Consider the following 21,355-nt stretch of genomic DNA (forward strand, 5'->3'; position numbering starts at 1 on the left):
TTCCCTGATGCCCACCCCCTCACCACTGTCTGCCCCTATTACCCTCACACACGCTCCCCCCCCCCCCCCCCCCCCCCCCCCCGCTGGGGCTTTGCTCTCGGTGTTGCAGAGTTTACCTGGCGCCCCTCCCACACCAGACCTGAGCCTGCCCAGGCCCCGCCCTAGCCCCGCCCCCTGCATCTGCCCCGCCAAGTCCACGTGGAGCCGCCTCCCCCTCGGGACACTCGCAGCGCGCGGGCACAGACGGGCCAGGGCTGCGCCAGAACCGCTGCGCATGCGCAGTGCCCGGGCAGGAGCCCGCAGTGGCACCGCCTCTCAGGTGAGCATCCCCCGCCCCCCTCCGCGCGCCGCCCCGGGACCAACCAGACGCGCTGGGCAGAAGCCGGGACTGGCCCACGTGGGCATCTCTCGGCCCCGCCCCCGCAACAAAGGGCCGGTCCCAGCGCCCCGCGCGCGCACCCGCCGCAGCCTCCCCCCGCCCGCGCAGCCACGTGGGGCCCAGAGCGAACCCTGCAACCCCAGCAGCGCGCGCCGGCCCCGCCCACCTCGGGACACCCCCCCCCGCTCCCGGCAGGGAGGGAATCCCCCGAGTCACTACACGCGCTGCAAAAGCCCCGCCCCACCTGCGATCCGGCCCGGGCTCCGAGAAGCGGAAGTAGCCTCTGGCCGGGGGGGCGGGGCCAAGCAGCGCCCGGTCTGAGCTAAGCCCTGGCGCTGGAGTCTGGTCGGAGTCACGGAGCTGCTGCGCATGCGCGGTCTGACGTTCTACTCCGCCCATGCTCCGCGCTCCCTGAGCCGGGAGCCGTTGTGAGGGGCTGTTGGGGCCGTTACTCGCTGGGGGGAGGGGCTGTGACCTGCGCTGCTGGTGGGTCCGGCGCTGGGTATCGGGGCGCGCCCGCTGGGGGCGGGTGCGGCTGGGCGGTCGCCCCCCCCCTTCCCCCTCGGGCTGTTGGCCTCTTCCTGATGCTCGCGCTGGCCTGGTGCCGGGCGGGGCTGCGAGGGGGCTGCAGAGTGTGTGTGTGGGGGGGGATTTGAACACAGGGCCCTGGCCTGAGGGGCACAGCAATGGGGGGCGGTTCTGGCCGGGGCAGTCAGCGGGGGAGGCCCAATGGACCCTGCAGGGGGGAGCGAAGCTTTTGGGGCTTTTTCGATTTTTAATTTTGATGCGTTTTTTTTCTCCTCAGTGCTGGTACCTCGCGCACCCACTCCCGGACCTGCTCCTCTACTGCTGTGCTCAGGACAGTGACCCGGCCCCGGTCCCCCAGCCCAGCGGCAGCCATGGCTGCAGAGAGCCCCGTGGAAAGTGTCCGGGAGGAAGCGCCGCGTCCCGTCTGTCTGGAGGATTTCACAGCCCCTGTCACTCTGGAGTGTGGGCACAATTCCTGCCAGGCCCCCCTCTGCCCTCAGGGCAGAGACACTGAGCAGCAGGGACCCCTCCGGCCCAACCGGCAGCTGGCAAACGTGGTGGAACTAGCCAAGCCGCTGAGTTTCCAGGCACCAAAGAGAGCAAGATGGGACGGGGTGTGCGGGGAGCACCAGGAGGCTCTGAAGCTGTTCTGTGAAGAGGATCAAACTCCCATCTGTGTGGTGTGTGACAGATCTCAGGCTCACATGGTGGTGCCCTTACAGGAAGCTGCCCAGGAGTACAAGGTACAGAGTGGCTGTCCAGTGTGATGGGAAATAAGATTGGGTTTTAATTACAGGCTAATTTCACTGACTGTTACCAGCCACAGATGTGAACCAACCAGTGTAAAGCAGTGGTCTCCAGCCTTTTAAAGTATCACTTTTTGAATTTAAGTGCAATCCAGGATCTACCTCAAACCCAAATACCCTTGCCCCACCTCCTTTGTGACCCTTTTCCGAGGCCCCGCCTCTGCTCACTGCATCCCTTCTCCCTCCCCCATCCTTTCTCCCTTTCATCAGGCAGGGGCAGAGGGATGGGATGCAGGAGGGGGTTCATGCTCTGTAAGGCAGTTTGAGCTCAGGGGGCTCAGGGTTAGAGAAGAGGCTTGGGGTGCAGGAGAGGTACATGACTAGAACAGGGATTCAGGATAGAGGCTCCAGCTGAACACTGCTTACCACAGGTGGCTCCTCTGTGGTGGTGCAGTGGGGCTAAGGAAGGCTCACCCCTGCACCACTTTCAAAAGCAGCCTACAGACTCCCTCTGTTTGTGGAGATAGAATGCAGGGTGGGAGAAGGAAACCAGCTCCAAGGCAAAGGGCAGGAGATGTGCAGCAGCAGGGAGAGGGGGCAGCTGAAGTGCTGCACTTGATAGCCTCTTAGCCAAACCAGTCAAGATCACCTGTCAGAGGCTCCAAGATCTACCTGTAGATCCCGATCTACTGGTTGGTGACCACTTCTGTAAAGCCTTCATGATTCAAGAGATGCTGTAACAAGTAAATGTTCTGGCTTCGTGGCAACTTATGTCAAGTCTTTACAGATACCTGATGTGGGAAATGTTTCTCTGAGGCTCTAAATCCTGAAACGCAGCCCTCACTGGTGGCAGGAGGGGTGTTTGCACAAGGGAAGGTGTGAATAATCAGAGAGGTTTAGATTACAGGAGCTACAGGCCACTCTGTCAGAGAGTTGCCTTGGACTAGAGAAGAGAAGGTTACAAGCTGTTACTGATAGAATGAACAGGAATAATAAGCTGTTATTTGCCTTATGTGCACAGTGACCCTGCACAATACCCAGCACGGGAAAGTCCCTGCTCTGAGCAGGTCACAGTCCAGTTAGACAAACTGTGGGAAGGGAAGGTGGGGCAGCAAGTTGCTCATAGTCGCCAAACACATCAGGGATAGAGTTCGGTCCTGAACCCTGGTCCAATTGATGGACTACACTGCTCCTTGTCCCTCAGCATCACTGAACAGTGCTGAAATGTGACTGTTAGGAGAGAAAGATGCCTTGTAAAGTCCTGGGCTCAGCAGGGAGAAGAGGTTTCCCACTGGGATGCTGAACTTCAGGGCTGCTCTGTGAGGGGTTAAACTCTGATGCAGCAGCTGGCACTAGATGAGGTTGCTGGGCTGGATGCTGTATGGGGCCCCAATCACCTTCACTCCACCCATAGCAGGGTTTCAGGAAGCGCACAGGTCTATGCCAGGAAGAACTGGGATTCAACTAGATTGTAGCAAGAGTTCAAACTGGTTAACTGATGAGCTAACGTTTATTGGTGCCAATTACAACTTAAACTCCCCACTGCCCCTAACGTGCCCACTTGCCTCTGGCAGCTAACGTCAGTCTGCAGCTGCTGGGCGTTCCCATTGGCCAGCAGTTGTTGTGGCCACCCTGGCAGACCTCGCAAGAGCTCCCTAGCTCCAAGAGAGCCCATTTCCGCTACCAACCCTGCCTGTCAGCAGGTTAAAAAATACTGTCACTGATAAAATTGTAATTGGTTACGTGATTAGTATTATTAACCACCTGCATCATTCTTTCCGAAGGTGCCACCACCGATCTGTCCCTAGGCTCGTAGGTGTCCTGCTGCATCCGCAGTCTCTTCCTGTGTATTTTGCTATGGACAAAGCCATGTCCAGGGCTGAGTCCCTGCTGGAGAAGGGCAGAGTTCCTCAAAACTGGGATACTCTTAAAGGCAGATAAATGGGCTCCCAACATCTAATGTGGTTTGCCCTCGTGCTTATATCTGTTTCTTCAGGAAAAATTGGAGACTCATTTGAAGACTCTGAGGGAGGAAAGAGAAAAACTGCTGAGAAGGAAAACAACAGCAGAAGGGAAAAGCCAGGAGTATCTGGTAAGTGCTTGTGGCTATGGACCAGCAGGGACTGGCAGTGGGAGGGCTGTGTTAGGAGGCAGACTCCTGTGTGGCCTTGGTGAGGTTGGGCTTGTTTGTGTTTCTCCTGGATCATGAATTGCTGGCTGAGATCCATGTGTAGAAAGGCCTTGAGCATCCGTTTCTGTGCATGAGTTAATGTCCATCCTTTGTGGCTTTCCCAGACATCCTCCCCAGGTGAGCTGAATGTGCCCCTGTAGGACTGTCTGCTCACTTGGTGCATTTATATGTTTGCTTCTTTTCCCTCCCTGGGTATCTCTGTCAGGCTGGTGCTGAGTCCTGCCTCCTGGTGCTCTGGATATGAATTCCCAGAGCCCATGAATAACAAAAGATGCTGCCCATGACAGACATGGGAACATCCCTTTCAGAGGGACATGGGGCAAAGGAGATGCTGGGAGAGACACATCTACCTAGTAATCACAAAGAGGCAAACTTTAGAGTTTTCCAAGAAATTCGCCCTACTGCGCACTCAGCTCCCTGTGAAAGGGCCGTGGGCGCCATCCATGCCCCTGACCAGCCCTTTCCCTGTTTTCACACAGAAATGGACCCAAGCCAAGAGGCAGATGATTGTGGCTGAGTTTCAGCAGCTGCAGCAGTTTCTGGAGGAACAAATGCAGCAACTCCTAGCCCAGCTGGAGAAATTAGATGAGGAGATTGGGAGGTTCCAGATTGACACTGTCAGGAACCTCTCTGTGAAGATTTCCCGTATCAGCGAGAGGATTGGGGAACTGGAGGGGACATGTCAGAAGCCAGGAAGTGAATTCCTGCAGGTGAGACTGAGGGACAAACATGCCAGCTCCTCACACAGCGAAGGGGGGCTCCTGAATCAGAAGTGCTCAGTCCCAGTTGTCAGATCTCAGTGTAACACTTTGTGCATTGCTGCCATGTGAATGACTCTTGTGCTTTGTAGAGTTACAGGCACAGATCTATTAGAGATGGCAAAGCCCCATTCACTCAGGGGATCCATGTTCCTGGGGCCAAGGCAGGGCCTCTCTTCCCAGGTTTGCAAAATCCCTTCTCAGAGGTCCCCTGTGTGTGTCCAATGGGGCTGAGATTCTTTTCTGTGTCTTTTTTTCTAGGACGTCAGAAGCACCCTGAGTAGGTACGTGGCTCTCACTCCCCTCACAGTGCACAGAGCAGGGAAAAGGCTTGGAGCAGAAGTTAGCACCACATCTCCCTAGAGCTCTGCAGCCCGATGTTAGACATGAATATCTCTGATACATTTAATTCTGAGGGTCTCATCCTCGCACTTGAGACTCTGGAATTCCCCATTCAGGGCACAGTCTGACCAAGTGTTGCTTAGAGCTGTCTCCTCCTTGGGGATTGGTTGCCGCAGGACTGTGGGGTGGAACATGGGCCTGTCACTGTTGGGCACTGAGCACATTCAGCCCAGGACAGCAGGGATGAAGAGTCTGTCCCACTGGAGGGCTGTTTGGAGACCTGTGTGGAAGGAGCTGGGTTGAGAGGAGCTGGTATCACAGTCTAATCCCTAGTGGACAGATTCCTTCAGCCCTTCACATGGGAACCTCCTGTCCCTCAGCATCTGGAGGCCAAGGAGTGAGTTGACCATGGAGACTCTATTCCCCTTTACTCCCCCAGCCAGTCTCCCCAGGCCAGAAGTGAAGAACTGAAATGGGATCTTTGAGGGGAAGGTTGCATGGCCATGGGATGTGTTGTCCCTGCTCTCAGGCTGGGAAAATTGGAGGATTCTAACTCCAGGCCTGTTAGAGCTGAGACTTACTAGCCAGAACTTACCAGCAGTAAATGACATACAATCACGTGGAATTGTGTCTGTCCAGGTGTGAGACGGGGCAATTCCAGCTGCCGGAAGAGATTTCCCCTGAACTAGAAGAACAAGTCAGAGGTTTCTCCCAGAAAACGATTGCTCTGTCGGAGACTCTGAGGGAGTTCAAAGGTACCTGGAAGGGATGGATGAGGGGAAAGCGGTTCAAGTATCTGAGACTATTGAATCTGGCCTCTGAAGCCAACCTTCCCCTGCCTCAGTTCCCAACATTATACAATCACATGAAGAGCATGTATGAAATCAGAAGAAAGTAGGCTTCTATTTGACACCTCACATGGCCCCCCCCCCTTTGTGCGACTTCTGGGGCCAACATCCTCCCATGGGTGCAGCAGTGATCTGGCTGCTCCCCTCAAAATCCAGTAGCGTGACACCTCCCATTCAGAGATCAAAATGGCTAAAGTTATTGTCATGGCAACGTGTCCCACCACCACAGCTCCAGGTTATGATAAGAGGCAGTAAGTGAATGAGAAAACCAGTGGGAGGAGGTGAGGAGGGAAGAGTAAATCTTATTTACAGCTTGTCTCTCTTGGGACAGGTGTGAGGCTGCAGGGATATTGGCTGCATTGCTGGGAGGTGCCCGAGTGAGAGAGGAAATGAAAGTTTCAGACTCTTTCATACTAAATACCTGAGTGTGAGTCTGTCTGGTCTCTAATAGAATTGAAACTCAGAGTTCAGCATGAGGACATTGTTATAAATAGGAGAGCCTGGAATCTCACCTCTCTTATCCCTTCCCCCACTAGACACTCTGCCCTCTGCACTGGAGAGAGCAAGAGGAAAATGCGTTGGAGTTTTCAGACAAGGTGAGTTTGCTGGTGGAAGTTTTGTGATGTGAGAATTCCTGTGAAAACATCTTCATGGGATTGTCATTGAAGTTACTAACCAAACCCAGCGACCACGGTGCACACAGCCCTAAATCACCCAGTGATCAGTGAGGAGCCCCAGGGATGCTGCATGGGGACCTGTGGACATTTGGAGAAACACTGGTCTATAGGTTTGTGATGCTAAAGGGGTGAAGTTAAAGCACAAAACGGACAGCACCTTCAGGCTCAGATTTCACTGCTCAGTCAGTTTCAATATGGGGTTGGTTTCAAACAATAAATAGGCTGAAAGGCTCCTTTACCCAAACTCCCTCCTAGACCCCTCTATCTGTCCTGTATCCCAAACCGTTACCTCAAGCATCCTCCTTCTCCCAGTGCCCATCCCGGATCCTCCATTTCCTGCATTTATGTCATGGAAAAGTGCAGCTCTCAGCCACTTTCTATTTGGCCCCCCCATGAAAATTTGGCCCTCCTCTTCGAATGGATACGGCTCAGTGAGAGCCAATAATTGAAAGCGGATGCCAGACTATTTCAGGCTAGAGAAGAGGCACAAATGTTTGATAGGGAAGCGGATTAGCTGCTGAAACAAATGAACAAAGAACTGGTGGATTCTCCCATCTCTTGATGTCTTCAAATCACTGGGGGACTTTGTAGAAAATACACTGTGGGGGAAACAGACCTTTGTGCCTGAGTAACCGGACTAAATGTAATGGCTTGTGCCACTGAGGGGGTCAGACTGCATGACTGAGGATATATTCTGATCCCATGAATCTTAAGTTGTCATCCTGCAAACACTCAGCACAAGTGTTTAATAATAAGCACACGTATTTAATAATAACACCACCATTCAGATGCTTAAAGTCACTGACTCTCAGTTGTGGAATGGGTTTATAACATCTCTGTGAGATGAGAGCAGTTTGTGCTGCAAATCTGTGAATGAAGACTAAGGATTTTAAATACAGCAGCCTGCATTTAACCTATGTCCATGTTCAGGCAGATGAATATGTGGCTTGTTATCAGAAACACTGGGTGCAGAGAACTGGATCCCATTGTTGCAGACACAGTAATCTTGTAACTCAAGCCAGGTACGGAGAGAAATGAATATGGATTTGGGATCTAACTCCCGTATGCTGTTAATGGAATATCTAGAGTGCAACAGAGCGCTTAGCTGCCCTGGGGAATGAGCTGGGCCATTCCCAAGGTGGGGGAGTGATGCATCTTTACTGCAGGTGAGTGTGTCCTGGACTCTTGTACCAGCCAGAGCCCAATCTCTGCTAGGTGGGGAAAGGAGCCTGTCTGGGTGGGTGATTCAGATCCCAGCTCTGGAAGCAGTAATGGGAAAGACCTTAATGAACAAGATCAGCACTTGGCTTTTTGCTCTCCAAACACAATTTCCAGTCTCCGAAACTCATGTGATCTCCTGGGTGGAGAGAGAGGAGTTGTGGGTCCCAGATCCTCTGAGCTGTGAGGAAGAGGAGGTCAGCAACACCCAGACAGATGGGCAATCAGTTAAACTGACTCAGAAACCAATTTCTGTCTCCTTATAGCAGATGTAGCTTGTGTGTTTTCATGAAGTCTGACTGACTGTTCAGCTTGTCTTCAACTCCAGTCAGAGTGTGGTGGGCGAGGAAAGGCTGGGTTCTCTTCTCTGTGGAAGGGTTGTGAAGGAGGACAACGAACTCAGCTAATGATAATTTGACCATTATTTGAGCGTGTATCCCCTTTTCTATTCCTTTTTTAGAGTTTCCTTGCAGTTAATTGTGGAGAATAACTCCTATCTGGATCATTCTTCTGTTCCAACAGGTGACGGGACACTGACGGAGAACCATGAAAAGAGTCTTCAGCAGGAAGTGTCTCCATGTGGACTATTGAGACGATCTGAAGGACATGTTTTCCAGATACGTGATCAAGGAGAGAGCTGTGAGAGTCAGCATAGCCCAAAAAAGCAGCAGGGAAATCATCTAGGAGAGGGACAGGGTAACTCCAGTAGTAGGGGCACAGGGGAGAAAAGAAACACAGAAACTGTTCAACAGGAAATCCCCCATCAACAGTCACCCTGCACGGGTAGTGACTGTGAAACTCTTACTGAACATCAAAGGGTCCATGTGGGAGAGAAGCCCTTCAAGTGCTCTGACTCTGGGAAAAGCTTCAGTGAGCACTCCCACTTTACAAACTATCCGAAAATACATACAAGAGACACACCCCATAACTGCTCTGACTGTGGGAAAAATTTCATTAAAAACTCACAATTTGTTATCCATAGGATGGCTCACACAGGGGAGAAGCCTTTCAATTGCTCTGCGTGTGGGAAAAGCTTCAGTCAGAAGTCAAACCTTGTTACCCATAGGAGGACCCACACAGGAGAGAAACCCTTCAATTGCTCTGACTGCGGGAAAAACTTCAGTAGTAGCTCATACCTTGTTACTCATAGGAGGAGCCACACAGGGGAGAAACCTTTCAATTGCTCTGACTGCGAGAAAAGCTTCACTCAGATTTCACACCTTGTTAGACATAGGATGACCCACACAGGAGAGAAACCCTTCTATTGCTCTGATTGTGGGAAAAGCTTCACTAGAGGCTCACACCTTGTTATCCATAGGAGGATCCACACAGGAGAGAAACCCTTCTATTGCTCTGACTGTGGGAAAAGCTTCACTAGAGGCTCATACCTTCTTACCCATAGGAGGATCCACACAGGAGCGAAACCTTTCAATTGCTCTGACTGCAGGAAAAGCTTCAGTCACCGCACAAGCCTTTTAAACCATAAGAGGACCCACACAGGAAAGAAACTTTTCAGTTGTTCTGACTGTGGGAAAAGCTTCAGTCAGAGCTCAAATCATCTTAGCCTTTGTAGGACCCACAGAGGGGAAAAACGTATAACCTGAGTTCCCTTTAAGCTGCCCGGCGAATTGGCTGTGGTCCCAGAACACCTCTTGGGGAGGGCCTCCTGGGGTACTGATCTGTCCACTGCCACTCACCTTTCTGCTCTCTGGGGCTTCTCACCATCCGGTCCTGCTGAGGCAGCTCCTTAGTCTCCCCTGGCCAAGGCCCCGAGCTGAGATTTCCGCCCCCACCCCTGCCTCTGAGCACTGGTACAGATGCTGAACCTCTTCAGGTCTGAGGAGAGAGCAGTTTAGGGCCCAGCTTCCTGGGATAGCACTCCCCAAATGGGATCAAACCCCAAAGAATGGGGTAAGCCCCATTTAACAATGAAAGGGGAATGTGCACACCGATTGCTCCCATAGGTAGTAATTGTTTACACTTTGCTTGATAATAAGTAAAAGTGGTTTTATTAAGTACAAGCTGTAGGATTTAAGTGGTGATAAGTGAGAACAGGCTGAGCAAAGCAGATTACAAACTCAAAGGTAACAAATGCATCTGAGGAAGTGGGTCTTTCCCCACAAAAGCTTATGCTCCAAAACTTCAGTTAGTCTATAAGGTGCCACAGGACTCCTCGCCGCTTTTGCAGATTCAGACTAACACAGCTACCCCTCTGATAACTTACCAGAATGTTCATTGTATTTTAACCATATGCTAGCCTTTGCCATAAGCTCTGTGTGGAGTTTAAGCAATGACAGTGGTCAGTATCTCTCAGCAGTGGGGCTGGAGCAAAGGAAGATTGGGGGGGGCATGACAGCTGCCCTGACACTGTGACATCCACCCCCCTACCCCCCAGAGATGCCCCTGTCTTCAGGTTTCTAAACTCCCAACAAAAGCCCTCCAGGCCAGGTGCAGCTGAGCTGGGCCAGCTATCTCAGTGCAGACCTACCCAGAGCGAGTCCTTTTGAGTTGGTGTCTCAGGGAGTCTCTCCACTTTCCAGCTCCCCATGTGTGAGTGCTGCTCTCTGGGGGTGCCTGGGAGAGTTGGGCTGGGGGCAGGGCCAACCTGAGTCATTCTTGCACCCTGAGCAGCGGGCGTGTGCTGCATGCACGCTTCCGCCCCAGGGTGGCAACCTATGGGGGGCACCTGATGCGGCGTCCCTTACCCCTTCAATCAGGTGCCTCCATAGGTTGGTGCCCATGCGTTAATCTGGTGCGAGTGCCAGGCTAAGTGGGGTGGGGATGGGGACAAAAGTTTGTATTTGTTTCTCCTTTGCAAATAAAGCAGATGGTTAGTTTCTCCCACTCCTGAGCTATGTCTACACTTGTGGCTTCTTGCGCAAGAACATCTTGCGCAAAGGTTCTTGTGCAAGAAGTCTTGCGCAAGAAAACGTCCATACTGCCATCTGCATGCTGTGCTTTTGTGCAAGAGCACCCATGGCAGTGTAGGCGCTCTAGTCTGCAAGAAAGCTCTGCTATATTGGGAAATTGCCAAAGTAGCTCAGTTGGGAGAGCATTAGACTGAAAATCTAAAGGTCCCTGGTTCGGTCCCTGGCTTTGCCAATATGGCTTAGTCTGTTTTGGCATCTCTCCATCTCTGGTAAGCAAACGTCTGCAGTCAGAGTTCAAAAGCTGAACCAAGAGGCCTGGAATTACATCATAAAGATGATATTTCAGGGTTAGAAACAGGAGAGGGGATTTCATGCCACCTCAGAGGTTGTTGACACAGGAGAACAGAGCTCTTGGCTTCAGCTGCTCCCAGCCTTGCATCTCTGTTTTTAATTCCATGCCCCCAGGAAGGAACATTAACAGAGCCTGCCTCGGATTAATTCTGAGGCTTCCCTATACTGAGGACACAATTTCTATTTTCTTAGACTGTAAGTTATTAAGTTGATTGAAGCAATTTCAAAATAGTTTCCAAGTATAGACATGCCCTTATAGTCCTGGTCTTCACAACATCCTCTGGCAAGGAGTTCCACAGGTTGACTGTGTGTTGTGTGAAGAAATACTTCCTTTTGTTTGTTTTCAACCTGCTAATATCATGGAGCATCCTTAGTTCTTCTCCAACCCTCTTCCAGCCAGCCCTGCTCCCCTCCTGACCGGTCCCCCCTCCTCCTGTTCTGAGATCATGTGTGTCTGTTATTGTTTTGAAACCCATCTGTTAACCCTAGAGGCGTGGTGATGAATATTCCCATGCCTTATTTGCATACGTTCTTGTGCAAGAAAGCACAATGTAGCTGTAGCCAGAAGGTTCTGGAGGCTGGATACCAGCTTGGACTTGTGGGACTGGCTGGTCATGGAGTGGTGGGATGACCAGTAGTGGCTGCAGAACATTTGAATGTGCAAGATCACCTTCCTAGAGTTCTGTGCCTGTCTCGCACCCACCCTCCAGAGACACAACACCCACCAGGGGTCCACCATCCCCCTGCAGAAGTGGATTACAATCACCCTCTGGAAGCTGGCCACCCCAGACAGCTACTGCTCAGTGACCAACCAATTTGGGGTGGGAAGTCCACTGTTGGTGCCCTGCTCATGCAGGTAAGGAGCTCATGGGTTGCTGTTCCTGCCCAGATGGGGGGGGGGGAGGGAGGGGAAAAGGTTGGATAAGGGGGACACTCAGGAGAGCGGGTTGTGGAATGTGTGGGATAGAGTGGGGGTGCAGGTGCAAATATGCAAATAAAATGTTACTGATCTGCCAAAAGTTTGTGAATGGGTTTGCTGGTCCACAGTGTTCAAAAGGCTGAGGAACACTGGCCTAATCCAGCTGGGTCTGGCTAAATATAAGCCAGGGGAAACACTAGGTTAAGGGGGGATTCCCCCCCCCCCCCCACTTAGAGCTTTGTCCCTTGCAATCTCTGGGAACGTTGGGTTTTTCTTTTCTGATTTTCCTTTCCCCTGTTTCCCTCCTCACTGGTGGGGAGGGGGCGGCTTTCTTACCCTCGTGGTGGGAAGCCCTGTTACAGAGGTGGGATGGTCAGATGCCCTGAGAGCAAGTCCCTGGGACAACTGGGGCGAGACCTTTCATGCTTCTGCCCTTTTGCTGCTGGCTAAAGTGTTGGGCTTAAGTTTGTCTGTTTGGGTTCAAACCCTGCCCCTGGTTCCTGCTGTTATGGAGAGACATGATTTAGATCAGGGCTACTCAACATGTGGGCTGCATGCAGTTTGGGTTTCCACAGGAATCAACAGGCAGCCCATGGGTGGGATCCTTTGAATGTGGCCTCCACTGGAGACATGCTTCACAACGGCGAGGAGACTCCAAGGTGGGGTTAGCACTGAAAGACACAAGCAGATTGGCTCTAAGATCAAGTGCCTCTTTGCCCTGGGTCTGCTGGCCGCCAGCCACCTTGACCAACCCTCAAACCAGCTGGACTAGCCAGCCCACATCACAGTGAGTCGCTAGTGGCCCTGTCAGAGAAGAGCCCTTGGCAGCTGCAGAGATGTTGCTGCAGCTGCCTGAGGCGCCTCTCTTGAAAGGGCCCCTGGTGAGCTGTACTTCTATAGGCTGGCTAGCTCAGTTGGTTAGAGCATGGTGCTAATAACACTAAGGTCATGGGTTCAAGCCCCATGCTGGCCATAGGGCTGTTTGGTTTGGTGACTTCCCTTTCTTTAGTTGCCTGCTATGGACAGGGAAGCAGAAACAAGCAAAAGGCTGAGAGCTTTGCAGGAAGCAGGGCAGAGATCTGGTAGGGGGAGGCTCCAGTCTGCACAGCCCCAGTGGCTAAAAGGGCCTTGGCCTGGCTTCCTATCCCCAAAAGCAGGGGAACTGATGCCCAAATTCCTGCTGCTGCAGTGGCTACCTCAAGGCACCAGCTGGGGGGCAGGCTCTGGAGCCCAAGCCACATGGGGAGACTCAATATGGCCTGGAGCGTGTGAGCCCTGCACAGAGGCTGCTGCTGGTGGCCTGCTTCAGTGGCCCAGCAGCTCAAGTTCCCCTGAACCAGCTTCTCCCCATGGAACCACCCCAGCAGGGCCAGACGGAGGCATGGGCGAGCCAGGCAGCTGCCCAGGGCGCCAACCAATGGGAGACACCTGATGGAAGCTGTAAGTGCCCTTACCCCCATGGCTGTGGGGCCCTGCATGGCCCAGCATGCGGACCATCAGTGCTGGCCAGGCCGGGCTGCGCAGTGTATGCACCGTGTGCACCGGGGGCGGGCCCCAGGCTGCACGCCAGCGGCCACAGCTGGCCCACACATGTGCTGTGCACCCTGGAGGTGAGCCCATGCTCCCTGAGGGGGCAGGCCCGCTCATGTGCCACGTGCCCGGGCCCAGGGTGCCAAAAGGGCTCGGGCTGGCCCTGCACTCCAGAGTAGCTGAGGCCCCCTAACATGAGACAGTGGGACCACCAGAGGACGGTGCCAGCCTGAGGCCTTCCTCCCAGCCTCCTCCCCCTCCCAGGTCCTTTCCCCAGGCCCTCCCCAGTTCTACATTCCCCAACCAGAGAGTTTGTTCTTTCAACAGGGAAAAGTCCTGTTTGTGTTACCAGCAGGGGAAGGGGGAGAGGAAAGTGGGAAGGGGGTGTGTTGGTATGTGTTGGGGGGGATTGGTGTGTGTTGGGGGGGTGAAGGCACAGAGGAAAAAAAATGAGGAGCAATGTTAGTTAGAACCAGGGCCGGCTTCAGGTATTCTGGTGCCCTGGGCACGGGTACGTGGCACCGCTCCCGGGCGGGCCCACCCATGGGGAGAGGGCCTGCATCCCTACGGTGCACAGGCCTGCCCCCAGGGTGCACGGCTCATGCGCAGCCCGGTTACAGCTGCTGGCGTGTAGCCTGGGACCCGTCCCTGGGGTGCACGGTGCATGCATGGCCCAGCCACGGCTGCTGGAGTGCAACCGAGGGCCTGCCCCTAGGGTGCACAGCTCAAGCTTGGCCCAGTACGGCCCAGCCGTCGCAACTGGCATGCACGCAGGGCCGTGTAGGGCCCCGGGTTAGAACCAAGGGGCTTGGTTTGAACTAATGAAGCAGCCTCAGAGTGCACTTTCACTTTCAAAACATAACATGGGTGAGCGTATGCAAATGAAGCACTTGCTATTTAAATCCCTGCTTCATGTGCAATTCTGGAGTGTCTACTTTGCTAGAAATAAAACCCCAGTGTAGATGCACTCACACAAGGGCTCAGCCACAGGAGCGAAGATTTCCACCAAGGACTGGGATTGAACAAGGGGGCCCTTAACGCTTCACATTAATGCACCCCCCACTAAGCTACTTCAGGGGCTACTCTCACATCCCCACTTCTCCCTCAGGGATGCTTTACTCCACAGCCGTGCACAACAGAGATGCTGTTGCTCGTGGCCCTGCAAGGCAAGATGAGCTTTGCCTGCCCCTCACACCCTAACTCGCTACTTGGCCATTTCTTGCCCCCCTTCCTGTGCTGACCCAGTGGCTGACAGGGGCTGTGGCTGCTGATGGCAGGAAGAAGATGGGTGGTGAGACCCTGGTGTCAACAGGGCCCACCCGCCTCTTTCCTCCTTGGGCCTGGCTCTCAGCATGGGGCAGGCGGGGGCGCCCTGAGAGGCCATGCTGGCCACAGGGGTGTCTGGTTTGGTGACTTGCCTTTGTGTAGCTGCCTGCTATGGACAGGGAAGGAGAAAGAAGCCCTGGGAGGTGAAGCAGCGGAAGAGAAGCAAGGAGCAGAGTGTCAGCTGCCAGCCGAGAGTCACAGGTGCCCTTTGCCTCCTGGGACCGCCCCTCCCTGAGCCACCAGCCCCCTGTCTCTCACCGTGCGCCCCTTGGGGAGTCCACTCGCTCTGGGCTCCGGGGGCCTCCCGCTCCCACAGGGAATGACACAGCCCTGTGCCCTCGCCCAGAGCCACTCCCAGCCCGTGTGAAACAGGAGGGTTCATTGAGCGTCTGACACAGCACAGGGACCCAGGCAGGTAGCAGGGGCTGCGGGTGGGGAGTGAGGGCACCAGAGGGGGCAGGGAAACAAGTAGGACCAAGACTCTTGCCACCAGGGTCTGGCCACCCGACTCCCTGCCCAGGCTGCTGGGCCCCCGACCACTTCAGCTGCCAGGTCAGCCCGGGAGCTAAGGCAGGAATGGGGGGGGAGGAGCAAGTCAAACTGCAGGTGGCAGGAAACACCAGTCTCGCCTTCCTGGGCCGTGCACGACGGCATCATGTTTGTGACACGGCTGCCAGACATCCCGGACAGTTAATAACCAACTAGAGGGGTTTATGGGTAGCTCAGTGTGGGGAGCCTAAGATAAAATGTTTAAAGGTCCCTGGTTCAATCCCAGGCTTTGCCATGTCTCTCGGTGCAGCAGGGCCCTCTCGGGTCTCCTTGCTGTGCTAGTGCCCTGTGACATCCCTGCATCCATCTTAGCCACAGCCCAGCATTGGAAACTCCCGTCCATCTGATTAACCCCCTTCACTTCCAACCCTTCCTCAGAGTCCTTGCTTTCTTGGCTAAAGTCCCCTCCCTTGTGCGTGTGGCTGGCAGGGGTTACTAGATGGATCCATTTACATGTAGCTTCACTGAAACCCCCCTTGTTGGCCTGTGCCCAGGTCAGTCCGTGTCACTGGCTCAGGGGTTTCTCCCCCAGCACGCTGCAGAGAAAGCCCTTGTGTGTTAAAGGGCCTCAGGGAACTCAGAAACCAAGTTAAAAATAAACCAAAAGGAAACATTTTTGCGCCCAGTGGAACTCCTTGCCAGAGGATGTTGTGGAGGTGAAATCTACAAGAAGGTCCAAAACAGAACTGGATAATTTAATGCAGGAAAGGTCAATCAATGGCATTGAACCAGGATGGACAGGGCAAGTGTCCCTGGCTGGTGTATTCTAGAAGCTGGAAATGGGCGACAGGAGGGATCACTTAACAATTGTCTGTCCTGAGGATTCCCTCGGGACAATGAAATTGGCTGCTGTCATGAGACAGGATCCTGGGCTAGCTGGACAACTCACATGACTCAGTCTGTCTGCTTTGATGTTCTGTTTGGTTTCTGTTCTTGTCCCCTCTGGGCAAGGGAGAATGGATGCCCCCCCCCCATCCTGAAGTGGACAGAAAATGGCCTGTGAAAGGCTAGTGTAGGTGAGCAAAAAGGCAAGTTTCATGTGCCCCTGATGGTCTAGTGGTTAAGATCCAGCACTCTCACTGCTGTGGCCTGGGTTCGATTCCCAGTCAGGGAAACCAACCTGCAGTTTCCTGTAATAGCTGCCTAGTCTCTTTTCTCACCTATGTGACAGCAGCTGTGACCCAAGAGGTTACTTCAGGCTCCTTCTCACCTCCCTGGCACTGCTAAGACAACACTTGCCATTTTCAGAAGGGGCAGAGCTTGGTCACTCAAACTGCCCTTCCCCTCTCCCAAACAGGCAGCACTGCAGGAAGCTCTGTGGCACACACAGCACTAGCCCAGTGCACAGGCAGGTTGGCACAAGATCCATTGGTTCAGTTTGGCTGTTGAAGGAGACAACCCAGAACTGGCTCCAGCCCCCACTCAGTAACCTGGGGAAATGACCCACCCACCAGGCCTGGGCCCCTTGAAGAGGCAACGATTCCCCACTGGCCAGGGCAGAGCCTCCCTCTGACACAGTCATGGAGCCTTCTCCCCCTGGTCCTGCCTCCCCCTTCACTCAGCTCTCACTGCTCGGTGCTGCCAGGGAGGGGCCTCACCGCTAGTCAGTGTTCCTGTTCCAGGAGCAGGTGAGTTTTGTCTTGTGCACCAATATTGAGGTCGTGTGTCTCTGTTCTGTTCGGGGGTGAGCCCCGTGGCGCCTGCCAGTTACTAACAAATATCGTAGCTACACGTTATGGGAGAAAGACACTAACCCAAGAGATAATAAAGGAAGAAGCCTTTTAATAGCTGCCCCAACACCTTGTCATTCAAACCCAGTATCCCTGCAGGCCCTGCCAGCCTGAGACCTGAGCGAGCAGGGCGGCTGCCCAGGGCTCCGTGCTGAGGGGGTGATATGAGCAGTCTCATGTGACCTTACCTGGGGCCAGGCAGCTAAACAGGAGGGAACCCAGCAGCCGGGGTCAAGGGGGACAGAGGCACTTACTTGTGTCGGGTGAATCCTCTGCTCTGGTGGGAGCAGCAGCAGGGTTGGTGGGTGCCGGGGGCAGGGGCTCCCCATTCCTCCTGGGACAGAGGCCCCTGTGGAAGCCCTGTGGGGGGGGGCAGGCTGTGCTGGAAGAGGCTGGGGGTGGGCGGCCGAGGGGGGCAGGGATTGAAGAAGCGTCTGTGAGGGCACTTGGGCAGCCAGCTCGTCAGTGGGCAGCAGAGCACACGGGCCCGTCGCCCCCCAGCCGAGCCCCCCAGCTGCTCTCCCAGGGCTGTGGCCAACCAGCCTGCACTGCTGCCAGCCCGGGCTCAGCTCTGCCAGCGACCTGCCCAGCCGCCTCCCTGCCAGGGGCTGCAGACATGTCTGCTGGGGTAGAGGGGAAGGACGTGTCTGCCCAGCCAATGTGAGGGGTGCGCCTTTGGGACAGGGAATTTCTGTCCCTTCTCCTTGCTCCTTGTCTGGCCCCAGTGGCCTAATGGACAAGGCACTGGCCTCCAGGGTTGTGGGTTCAAGTCCCACCTGGGGTATAGAACTGTGACCTTCTGAGGGTTGATTGGGAAGCCCTGGCTTGACTTTTCCCCATGGGAACTGAGAGATGGTTCCCCAAGAAGTGCCACATCCCATAGGACAGCAGCTGTCTAGTCCCACCAGCTCCAGGAGTGACTCAGAGCGAGGGGGCTGGAGCAGAGCAGGGTCTGTCTGGTGACAAGGCAGAGCCTGAGGAGGGGCAGCTCTGGCAGAGGCTCAGTAGGAGCAAGGGGGAGCTACTTTGGCCTGGCCCTTTTACAAAGCCCTTGAGCATGGGGCTGGCATTGGGGGAAAGTTCCCTCAGTGATGGGATGGGGGGGCAGGCTGGGCTAGGAAGGCGCCGTTCTCCCTGCTCTTGCCCCCAGACGACATGGCTGCCAGGCCTGGGTGCAGGCAGACTTGCAGTTGCTGCACCAACACAGGGGCAGGAAGCCCCACTGATGTGGGGGGAGGCAGCCCCACCAGCAGGCACAAGGCTGGGCCAGCATATGGGGGGAGGTGTTCAACTGCGTGTCCCTGCTGACATGGAGCTGGGTTGCCAGGTCTCCGGTTTTGAACCAGACAGTCCAGCATTTGAGCTTTCTGATCAGGAAACAAACTGAGAAAATAGAAATAGAAATGTCCGGTATTTTCTAAATAACAATAATGTCGATTGTGGTGTCATGTCAAGTGTCTCCGGTATTTTTGTAGAAACCATCTGTCAGCCCTACATGGAGCCCAAGTGACAGGACACCTCCCAGTACTCACTGCTGCTAGCGACACCCTCACACCACTCCTCACAGCTCCCTCCACCATGGGGCAGGCAGGAGGGGATTGTTCCCCCAACTGACAGAGGGAGGGACAGAGGATGAGAAAGGCAAAGGGCCTTGTCTGACCTCACACAGCCAGTCTGGGGCAGTGCTGGGCACAGGACCCAAATGCTGAAACTCCCCCTCAGTCTGGAGTTTCCCACCCTGACTGATCAGAATAAAGCGTCTCAAAGGAGCTACAGCCCCACAGCCCAGCCTAGGGATGGCTCAGCCAGTGGGGTAGAAGCACCGGGACACAGAGAGACTCAGGAGCTGCTCAGAGACAACCACTGGCGAGAAACAGAACAATTCCCCGAGCAGACGATTGGTTCTGGCTCATTTGCTGGGACTTAAGGAGAACAAGGAAGTCCTGAGTCTCCTCCCTGTGACTTCCTCCCAGCTCAGTCAATCAGAACTGGGACTAGAACTGGAAGGCTGTGTCCACACTGATGGGCTGTGTCTACACTGGCGGGTTATTGCACAAGAAGGGCCGTTCTTCCACAGAGCATCCACACTGCCCACTCGCTCTTGTGCAAGAAGTTTTACAGTAAAGCGTGGTAAGAAAGGGCTTCTTGCACAAGAGCTACGCTCTTTTCTAGCAGGTGTAAGTCCTCTTGCGCAAGAGGGCAGTGTGGATGCAGGACAAGGGTTTCTTGCCCTATAGCTAAAATAGCCATCAGAGGTTTCGTGCACAGGAGAGCATCCACACTGCCATGGATCCTCCTGCAAAAATGCACATCTCGCACATGGCAAGATGCCACCAGACAGACCTTCAGAGATGAAGTCCAGTCCCCTGCCCTCATAGCAGGGCAAATCACTATCCAGATGGATGTCTGTCCAAAACAGGAAGCTACCAGGAGTGGGGTTTGAACCCACGCAGATAAACATCTATTGGATCTTAAGTCCAACGCCTTAACCACTCGGCCATCCTAGTAATAAATGAAAGGCTAGATGTGTGCAAGTTCTCTCCCCAAATAGGCCAGGGACTCGCTCTCAGAGCATCTTCCTGGCCCATCTCTGTGCCAGGGCTTCCCACTGAAAGGATGAGAGAGCCGCCCCCTCCCCCGCAGTGAGGTGGGAAGAAGGGAAAAGCGAAAAAACAAGAGAAAACCCAACGTCCCCAGGGATTCCGAGGGACAAAGGCCTGGTGGGGAAAATACCCCCCCACCTTCACCAGGCTATGTCTACACTCCCAGCTTCTTGCACAAGAAATATGCAAATAAGCCTAAGTGTGGAATATCATGGAGCTTCATTTACATACTTAACGAGCCACCATTTTTGCAGAAGAGGCTCTTGTGCTAGAAGGAGCTGTCTACACTGCCCCTTCTTGCACAAGAAAACCCCTCTTTTGCAATGTCGTTATTCCTGAAAATAATCATCGTAGTGGCATTGCGTAAGAGGGTTTTTCTTGTGCAAAAAGGGGCAGTGTAGACGCTCCTTCTGGAGCAAGAGCCTCTTTTGCAAAAATTGCAGCTCATTAGGCATGCAAATGAGGCTCAGCGATATTCCATGCGTAGCCTCATTTGCATATTTCTCATGCAAGCATCTGTGAGTGTAGACAGAGCCCTAGTGTTTTCCCTGCCTTGCATTTGGCCACCCCCCATGGATCAGGCCAGTGATTGCTAACCTTTTTTTTAATATACCATGGATGGCCAAACCCATTCACAAACTTTTGCCAGACCAGTAACATTACATTTACATATCTGCATAGCCATTATGCAAATCAAAAATCTGCAAATATGGAAATAAACTGTTGCCAGTCCCTACAGATCAGTGTTTGCAGATATCTACACTTAAAAAATCACAGAAACAATTCCCCTCAGGCTGCTGGAGGGGGCAGCTCCTCCCCTGGGGGGACTGGAGCCTGCAGAGGGAGGGGCGCAGGGAGAGGCACCCACAGAGGCAGGGGGCATTTGGGACACCCTGGTTATAAACTTTAGAAATTTTGTCATGGGCAGAGGAGTTGGTGCCCCCAAGTGCCACCACCAGGCACCTCTGCCCCCCCTCCTGCCCCATGGGGGTGGGGGAGTTCCTGTTGTATCTTTCCCCGTCTCCTTCTGTACAAGCCCTGCCCTGTGTCTCCCCCTCCCCCAGCCAGGCTGCTCTTGCTCCCCCAGTCTCCTCCCAACCTCCCCTGCCCCCTTTCCCTTCCTGTGACCCCCCCAAGTTTCCCTCCATTGCACCCCTGCTCCCAGCCACCACATGCCTGGCATGATCCCCCCAACCTCCCTTCAGCACCTCCTGCCTCCCCTTCCTGCCCCACCTCACACATTCCTGTTCCCCTTCACCCCTCTTATCTGCCCCCACCCTCTCTGGGATGGCTCCCCACGCCCCGCTCGAGCTGGTAGCAGCTTCCCTGGCCCCAGGCTGGGATCACAGCTCCCTCTGCTGAGAGCAGCCCTGGGCCAGATCCTCCCACTGCAGCTCTGGGGGTCTGCTCTCTGGGAAGGGGAGGGGGGTCTCTCTTACCTGCCCCCCCAAATGCTGCCCACCCTGGGGCGGGGGCTGGGCTGGGCAGGGACTGGCCAGGCTGGGGGCGCTGCCGTGGGAAAGGTTCCCAGGGAGCAGCTTTCTACATCCCACCGGCCCTGTGGGAGATTCCCCCTCCTGGCTGCAGCCCGGGCTCCGGGGGCCCAGCAGTGCTGCACCCAATGCTGGGGCTCGGGGATCTGCTCTGAGCCGGCCCCCAAAGGCCCGCAAGCAGAGGGCAGGAAAGGAGCCAGGCTGAGGCTTTGCAGGGAGCAGGCTGGGGACCTGGCAGGAGGAGGCTCCAGCGTGCACAGAGCCTGCGCAGGGCCAGCCTGCTGGGAGGGGAGCAGG

At 54.5% G+C, this 21,355-nt stretch overlaps 1 protein-coding gene and 4 non-coding genes across 5 annotated transcripts; 4 read left to right on the forward strand and 1 right to left on the reverse strand.

Moving 5' to 3' along the window:
* Positions 1 to 180: 180 nt before the first annotated feature.
* Positions 181 to 12,599, forward strand: LOC142821530 (uncharacterized). The gene is made up of 8 exons (XM_075912729.1): positions 181 to 865; positions 1,185 to 1,650; positions 3,650 to 3,745; positions 4,324 to 4,554; positions 4,864 to 4,886; positions 5,584 to 5,699; positions 6,329 to 6,388; positions 8,210 to 12,599. Exons 2-8 carry the CDS (start codon positions 1,279 to 1,281, stop codon positions 9,289 to 9,291), a joined length of 1,980 nt encoding a protein of 659 aa, XP_075768844.1. The 5' UTR covers positions 181 to 865; positions 1,185 to 1,278; the 3' UTR covers positions 9,292 to 12,599.
* On the forward strand, positions 10,717 to 10,789 carry TRNAF-GAA (transfer RNA phenylalanine (anticodon GAA)). Its single transcript has one exon. It is a non-coding gene; the product is annotated as a tRNA-Phe (tRNA).
* A 127-nt stretch (positions 12,600 to 12,726) lies between the features above and the next one.
* TRNAI-AAU (transfer RNA isoleucine (anticodon AAU)) lies at positions 12,727 to 12,800 on the forward strand. The gene has a single exon. It is a non-coding gene; the product is annotated as a tRNA-Ile (tRNA).
* Positions 12,801 to 16,274: 3,474 nt separating this feature from the next.
* Positions 16,275 to 16,346, forward strand: TRNAE-CUC (transfer RNA glutamic acid (anticodon CUC)). The gene has a single exon. It is a non-coding gene; the product is annotated as a tRNA-Glu (tRNA).
* Positions 16,347 to 19,386: 3,040 nt separating this feature from the next.
* On the reverse strand, positions 19,387 to 19,469 carry TRNAL-UAA (transfer RNA leucine (anticodon UAA)). Its single transcript has one exon. It is a non-coding gene; the product is annotated as a tRNA-Leu (tRNA).
* Between the last annotated feature and the right edge of the window lie 1,886 nt (positions 19,470 to 21,355).

This window comes from Pelodiscus sinensis, chromosome 31 (genome assembly GCF_049634645.1).
Source record: "Pelodiscus sinensis isolate JC-2024 chromosome 31, ASM4963464v1, whole genome shotgun sequence".
In the NCBI taxonomy this organism is placed as follows: domain Eukaryota; kingdom Metazoa; phylum Chordata; order Testudines; family Trionychidae; genus Pelodiscus; species Pelodiscus sinensis.